Raw genomic sequence first — 8,335 nt, forward strand, 5'->3', positions numbered from 1 at the left:
TTTCTTTCATTATGATCATGTTTCTTTCTTCCTGTTTTCTCAGGGTCCAGAAAATTAATGAGTAAAACAATTTAGAAAATTAAAGAAAAATTAGCGACCAACACTGAAAAACAAAGGTTGAATTAAATTAGATGAACAAAAAAAATCAAGTAAAAAAAAAGAATAAGAAAAGAAGGAATCAGAGAATAAGGTTCAGCGAAGATTCAAATGACATATTGTCCTTTGCCACCCGGAGATGCACTGAGATCGTTGAGATTCATATACCTGGAATTATGGTTCTTGGGTTTGATTTCTAAGAATGTAGAATTTCTTGATAGAAAATATTTTACCCTTAATATGAAGATCGTTGTGTGTATGCTCGACTGCAGTTGTCTGCGATATAATAGGTGAAAGTATAGATTAGTCAATCAGGCAAACAACCCTTCAAGAAGAATTCTGCTATGCCCTACGATCCTTATAGAACGAAAGAGTTGTTTCGTGATCCCTAGGTCACGGGGCATATCTAGGAAGGGTTTATGGGGCACGTGAACCCATGCTCACTTTCCTAGATCATATATAATAATGTTATATTTTTTCAAAATGCTTAAATATATGTGTGTGCATGCACAAGCTCAAAATATCATATCACACAATTGTTATTGGATGCACCTCTCAAAGTGGATTGTGAGTTCAAATCTCATGTCAATCTTATTGTTTTTTTTGTTAGGCGCCCACGGGAGATGGACATGGTAGGTGTCACTTTTTGCGTATTAATTAAGTACTTCTTTTTCTTTCTTACTTCGTTTGATTTATTCTTTCAAAATATCACACATTGAAATTCCTATTATTCTTTTGGCACCGTAAAATTTTATATGATTAAATAAAATGTGTATATTAAAACTAGTAGTAGTGAATGATGTAGCATATAGTCAATGCATTCAACTGATCCCAACATTTTCGACATGGAGTATAGAATATAGATACAATTGTAAGAAAATAACTATATAAATATTAGTATTGAACTTATAATTCCAAACGTATAATGGGTGTAATAATAGAACTAAAAGTTGAACGTCTAAAATTTATATATTGAATCCACCGCTTCCTAATAGTATACCAATTTTTTCAAAAATCTGGATCCGCTTCTGCCTCTTTGCAACCAGTGACGTAGCCAGAATTTTTATTAAGGAATATCAAAATATATAAAAGTAAATATACTAAAAAATTAAAGGGAGTCAATACCAAAAACATAGTATATATACATATACAATTTTCTTTTTACCAACCTAATACACAATATATTTTTCCCGCGACCTTCCTATAAGATGGCTCCACCACTGGTTGCAGCATGTCCGATCGTTAACTCCTGGCATACTGTTGCTGACTAACCTACCCAATATGAATTTGAATTAATAGAATAAATAAATTTCGAATGTGGAATGTCCAAAAAAATGAAAAATAAAAAGAAGAGAGAGAGAGAGAAAGAAATGTCTTTTGGTCCTTAGCACTTTATGCTTTTTTGCTACTTATTAGCTAAGTTGAGAAGAATTTTTCATACGCATGCAAAATGGAGCTGACACTTTCAGAGGAAATTTATCAATGGAACTTTACTATGGTCATCCTCATCCTATCTGGAATTCATTATTACTTACTTCTTCTTTCTGAAATTATGCATTCATTTTTTTCTCCTTAGCTTTTTAACAATTTCAAACGTGGAATTACTTATTTCTCAAAAATAGAAAAATATAAAGTGCCATCTACTTTTAAATTATAAAAGCAATGATTTTCCTCTTTGAATGTACAATGTACAATACACCACTTTTTATGCATGATTGCTACCACCGCTGAAAATATCTCTTTTTAGGCAAAATATTTTGAAGGGCGAGTGTTTGAGGTACGAGCCTATAGAATAAATAATGCTAGTATGGAGTGTTTTCCTTTTTTCTGGCCAGTAAGTTCCGAATATTAAGGAGTCGTTTGATTTGAAAATAAGTTATAATGGAATTAGTAGACGAGTAGTTCTCTAATTCGTTGAATTTTACTTCATCTTGACAAGAGATATAGCAGTTGCTCGTTCAAAACAGAGGTTTACGAGTAAGTACGGTTAGAGAAGTGTTTGAGTTTTTTCCTTTTTTTTGGGGGGGGAGGGGGTAGGGGAGGGGATTTGGCGGAGATGCGGGTTGAAAAAAAAGAGGAAAAAATTAGCGCCACTTTTTCATTAATAATTATTTAACGACGGGCTTTGTTATATTTTAACGGTCGAATACTATCCCCTAGTTAATATTGAGCTAAAAATTAGTTTCAACAAATGAAAAAAAATTTGGTTGCTATGAGTACATTTATAACGACCGGATTTATGTCCCTTCGTTAAAAAATGTTCGTTAAAAATTAAATTTCTTGTAGTGCTGATATTAGTTATAATGGTATTATTTCTTATTGAATGTTTGATATGTTGTATTAATCATGAGATTATCAGTTCTACTGTTTTATCTTGCTATTTCACCCTCTGACAGATATAAGTTATTCCGATACTATTTGTAATCCTGAAATAACTTATCCCAAAATTAGTTATAATCAAACAAAAAAATAAAACGATACTAAATTTTTATGTCAAGATTATTTTTACCTACCTGTCGTACCATACGACCCCTTATAGTTATACCAAAAAATACTACAACTCCTAGTAATGCTTTTACATAACCAAATCTTCTCATCTTCAATGCAATCTAATGATCTATAAAGCTACAGGTTACGTAGAACTCAATAAAGGCCAAAGTTTAGACTATGATTACTCTGGTCAAAATAAGTATACTGGTTTCTTCATTCTTTAATTCAGTTTATTATTTTGAACGAATCATTACAAATCATGTATTATGCACTACAAGTTCCCAAAGATTGTGAAACATCAGTAATTAAGCCCATACCCTCAAAAGAATAGAAAGAATGATTCCGAACAAACATATACTATACCTTCGATTATATTCTTTTTATTCCCTTTAGAAAGTATATTTAATATTTTTAATTATAAGAATTTTTTTATATCATTTATCTCTCTTTTAGACGTCTTATTTAATAAGAATCTACTAATTAAATAGTAAAGTGAATTTAGAAAAAAGTAATAAACGTTTCATGTTTTTGTAAAATATAAAATATTTTTGGAACACATATAATTTGGAAAAATGACAAATAATATGTACCAAAAATAGCATTAAATAATCAAGTGGGAAAAAGGAAGGAATTAATATGATGGGGCTACTTTCGCAGTTTCTCTGCGGTGATGTTTTAATAATTAGTAAAAGGATTAAATAAAGAGATGAATCATAGGCCTTAGATATTGAAGTACCTTGAGGAGAAAAGGTAAAAAAGATGTTAACAAAAAGAGAACAATGAATTCATAGTAACCTTTTTAATTGTTTAATATTTTCATGATTTAGAGATAGTAATAATGGTTATCACATGAAAAAACATGGTGACAATTATGGTCTGCCCCCACTCTTTACACGCATACCCTCGTAAAATTTCGGTGCATAGATTAAAGAAAGTTCTTAATCTTTAATTTCAGCTTCTTTTTTTTAAATAGAGGAGTTACTCCATGTAATCTATAAGTTACGGGTTCGAGCCGTGAGAGCAATCATTAATACTTATATTAGAGTAGACTGTCTACATCACACCTCTTGAGATGCGGTCCTTCTCCTGACTCTGCATGAACGCGGAATATTTTGTGCATCTGATTGCAAAGAAGTTGCTCAGCAGTTGTGTTCTATGTAGGACAATGTTGGTGAAAATAAGAAAGGGAAACCACATGAAACATCTCGTGTTTGATATAGCGTTCGAGGAGTCGCACTTTAAGGAGGTGTAATGTAGACAGCGATTTATTCTACGATTCGAACTCGTAATATAAAAGTCATAGGAAAACTGACTTTACTATTGATCCAAATTATAAATTTAAGATGGTAGAAATATCAAATAATGTTTGTGTAGCACTCCCTAGTCCCTGCGATTTATATATATCGTTCATCAAAGTTTACACACTCCTTGAGAAAAAAAATTACAACTTAGGTCATAATTAAGAGTATTGTCCAAACTATACCTTATCTATCACTTAAATGTTTCACTTCATACACAACTAATTGGAGCAAGAAATAGATTTGAAGAAAAATAATGACTTATTTTCTTTGTAACGCGTCAAATATTTTGAAACAAAATTAATTTATCACTACAACTAATATTTGATATTGGAGGTACTACTTGACATAAATCATTAAGCAAGTTGGTATGAATTTTTGTGTGTATATGATCACCAAGTCATCTATTCTATAATTGTTAAATTAAAACATAGCATAATGCTTATGTCAGGTTGAGTATACAATTTGAAATTTCTCTTTGCATAGTATTTTAAAACAAAAGACAAAAGATAAAAATAAGAAAAAAAGAGAAACAGCTATAATAAAACAACTAGCTCTCCTTTCATAAACATACATGATTACAACTCTATCCTGCTAATTAATTACCCTTATTATTTACATTCTTTAAAAGTAATCAAAATACTGAGGAATCTGATAAGGTTCTTCTCTTTGTTTCTTGCTCAACTTTGGAATAACAGCAGCAGCATTTCTAGCACTCTTCAATTTCACCAAATGATCACTTGGAATTTCTGGTGGCTTAATTGACCTAATTAAAGCCCAATTTACACCTTTAAAAAAATCATGCCTCTTAATCTCAACTGACCCCTTTAAACTTCCAATTCTCTTCTTTGGATTTTTCACTAATAATCTACTAATCAAATCTTGAACTTTCACCATTTCTTCATACTCTTTACTAGTACTACTTATCCCAATTCTTGGAAAAGTCAATGATTTTTTCAAAATATTGACCAAAGTTTTCTCATTGTTTTCTCCTTTAAAAGGTGTAGTACCAAAAATAAGTTCATATAAAAAAACTCCTAATGTCCACCAATCTACTGCACTTCCATGTCCTTGTCCAGAAATTACCTCAGGAGCTAAATATTCATGTGTACCAACGAACGATCGCGATCGCGCATTTATAGGTTCAGCAACAATTTCTGAATTATGATCTTGAATTTCAACTTTTTTTTGTTCTATTTTTGGTGATAAGAAACAAGATAAAACTGGTTGAATAGGGAGAGAACAATAAGAATGTTTTGAGATGCAACTTGTGTTTTTTTGGTCATTTGGTTTAGGTTTGGATTTTATAAGTGTTGGAATGACTTCACATTTGAAAGAAAGATCAAAATCTGAAAGCATAATGTGACCATCTGCTCTTACTAAAACATTTTCTGGCTTTAGATCTCTGTATACTATTCCCATCATGTGGAGATATTCTAGTGCTAAAAGTATTTCTGCAGCATAAAACCTGAAAATAAAATAAATAAATAAATAAATAAAGGATCAGATAATATACTTGCATATATATATATATATATATATATATATATATATATATATATATATCCTGTCACAAGATAAAATTAAAAGCTTGGCATTAAAGCTTAGAGGTGAAAAGACTGAAATACTAAAAGAAAAGAACTTGTCAAATGCATGAACGCTAACATATGTACATAGACATAAATTATAATCAAATTAAATGTATTTACTCAAATATAACAAGAACTAAAAAATAAAATCGTTCCATAATGAACGGACCAAAAATGTAATTATGTCTAATGGATTTAAGCTTTATGCATCGATAGCATAATATATCAGTATAGTTTAACCTGTTATAACAGTTAACTCATCAATTTTTTTCAGGTTACCTATCAATATAATTATAAGAGCTTAACTAGAAGTAACCATCTATAGTAACCAAAATTAGCAGATAACCTGCCATGATAATTTAAAGTACACAATTACAAAGGATAATACATATCTACCTTTTAGTGACCTAATTACATACTAAATATTTTTGTAAAACTTAAACTCATGCTTAATTAATAATTTCACTTACTTAGCAGAGGAAATACTGAATCTTTTTCCCGGTTGCCGTTGCCGGGCGGCATGCAAATCACCACCTGGACAATACTCCATAACCAAACAAGAATAATGCGAAGCTTCAAACTGAGCATATAAAGTTGGCAAAAATGGATGATCAATTATTCCCAATATTTCCTTCTCCATTTCTGCTCTCTGCAATTTTTTCCTTATTATTAGCGCTTCTTTATCCACAACTTTCATTGCATAAAAACACTGCGGCAGCAACCCTACAATCAGTGACATAGCCAGGAATTTTAGTGAGTAATATCAAAATATAAAAATATGAATATATAAAAAGTCTAAGGAAATTTAACATATATTTTATATAGCACAGGACAACTCCATGCACAAGACATACCTCTTAGGGCAAAGTCATCCTTTGTCAAAATATTACGAAAAATTACACTGTGTATATAAGTAAAATATTGATATAACATATATTGAATACTCTTTGTTGAGATTTTTTTTTTTTTTTTTTTTACTTTTTTCAATCATCCGTGGAAAAATTTCTGGATTTGCCATGAATCGCGTTGATACAGGATCCGATGAAAGACATAAAGAAAAAAAAATTACCTCGCGACATAGTGTAATTTTCTGGCCAATTACTGATTACAATAGGGTTTCTAATTTCACATACGTAAACATTTCCGATGTCTCCGCCACCTACACGGCGGAGAAGTCGGAAATGTTCGAGTTTGATTTGACCTGTTTTGACTCGGAGTTTTTTAATGAGTTCCCAAGGGATTTGATTTGACTTGTGGGGTTTGTGAGAGTTGGAGAAATTATATGGAGTTTCTGTAGAAATGGAGGTCCGACGACTGCTGCTGAAGCTGAGATTTGTAGTACTACTCATCCAACTCCGAGGAGTAGAATTTTCCGCCATTGTTAGTGAAGAAGAAGTGGTGCTTTCTTTGTCGGATTCGTCTTGGATTTTGGTGGTGGCCATTATTATGATAAGAAGAGCACGTTTTGAGTTTTTTGCTACAGCTTTCTCAGGCTTTATAAATATACGAGTATATACTCGGACGATGTAAAGAACAAGAAGAAAGGATATTAAAAAGGGAGAAAAGGTCCAAATATACTCCTATTTCCCTTTGTAATTTATCTTCCTTTGCTTATACATGTTCTTTTTTTTTTTTTTTTGTCCTGTGTATTGTGCTCAATTAAATTCAGATACGCACCGGAAAATCTTATATTACAGTAAAGCACTCCCTAATTAAGATAATTTCATACTTAAGGCTCAAACCCGAGGTTAAGGATGAAAAAAGTATTTACTACTTTACCATAACCCTTGTTTTATATATGTTTTTATTTTATTTCAAGTAATACGAAGTAAAATAAAACTTGGCCTCTCTTTCCGTCGTTTATCTTTTATCTTAAATATGTCTTTCTTATTGACGATATTTTACCGTGATATATCGATTTAATAGGATCTTTTCAAAAGTTTAGGAGTACATTTGTGTATTTTCAACTGTTCAAGAGCATAATTCAAATTATTACAGATGATTTATAAATCAGTTTTATAGCTTATAGGTAAATTTTGATATTTTCTTTGTTTACGTGGCTCCTTCGTCGCAAATGTCATGAAAATTAACCTAAACAGTCATTATAGGGAGGGGTAAATATGGGCGAAATTAATTGTGTGGTGCTTTCTAGAACTGAAAAACAAATAAAGAGCATATATAAGACAAATCGAATATTTCAAAAGTAAATTTAAAACTTATTCCAAAAGAGAAAATTACACATATACATTGATGTAATTTAAGTAATGGTAAGCAGTCATAGTACCTTACTCTTTTCTTAATTCTTAGGGCACTAGTCAAACGTCTAAGAGTTATGTGCATGGTTTATTATTTATAAATCAGTTCACGTAACAAGGTGACTATAATAAGAGAATTTTATGATAAATATTATTATAAATTCTATTTAAAAGTAATTACCTACTGTCCGTATAATAACCTCATAATGTGAACTCTCTTAATTACATCATTAATTCAACTTTATGAGTAATAACATAACTATGATTTCTTTATGAGTAAGTTACAATGGTCTATTCTTAGTAATGGAGGAAAATAATATAAAGACATTGAAGAAAAAATGAGGGAGTTTTTCAAATGGCTAGAACATGACTGCTTTTAACACATGCTATCACATTTCTGACATTCCTATTAATATTATACATCGTTATTAATTTTACTTGGTTAAGGTTTAGCCACGTAAAGTTATTTCTTTAGTAATTTAGTTTCTAAATGAAAAAGTCTAGTTTTTAAACGAAAAAAAAAAAAGATGACTCTAGTTTTTGTACTTTTAAAAATTGCGTACTACTTACAGAATATAGTATTTAAAACTTTATAGAAAACGTTTGG

General features: G+C 30.6%; 1 protein-coding gene across 1 annotated transcript; it reads right to left on the reverse strand.

Annotated features, from left to right (window-relative positions):
• Positions 1-4,320: 4,320 nt before the first annotated feature.
• LOC104085903 (protein kinase PINOID 2) lies at positions 4,321-7,012 on the reverse strand. Its single transcript, XM_009590024.4, has 3 exons — positions 6,543-7,012; positions 5,944-6,196; positions 4,321-5,352 (listed from the first exon to the last, which is right to left on the reverse strand). Exons 1-3 carry the CDS (start codon positions 6,913-6,915, stop codon positions 4,509-4,511), a joined length of 1,470 nt encoding a protein of 489 aa, XP_009588319.1. The 5' UTR covers positions 6,916-7,012; the 3' UTR covers positions 4,321-4,508.
• Between the last annotated feature and the right edge of the window lie 1,323 nt (positions 7,013-8,335).

This window comes from Nicotiana tomentosiformis, chromosome 6 (genome assembly GCF_000390325.3).
Source record: "Nicotiana tomentosiformis chromosome 6, ASM39032v3, whole genome shotgun sequence".
Classification (NCBI taxonomy): domain Eukaryota; kingdom Viridiplantae; phylum Streptophyta; class Magnoliopsida; order Solanales; family Solanaceae; genus Nicotiana; species Nicotiana tomentosiformis.

Coding starts and splice junctions, on each gene's coding strand:
- LOC104085903 (XM_009590024.4), bottom strand. CDS start 6,915: ATGGCCACCACCAAAATCCAAGACGAATCCGACAAAGAAAGCACCACT. Junction 6,197..6,542: donor AAATTACACTATGTCGCGAG/GTAATTTTTTTT, acceptor CACTGATTGTAG/GGTTGCTGCCGCAGTGTTTT. Junction 5,353..5,943: donor TTCAGTATTTCCTCTGCTAA/GTAAGTGAAATT, acceptor TTTTATTTTCAG/GTTTTATGCTGCAGAAATAC.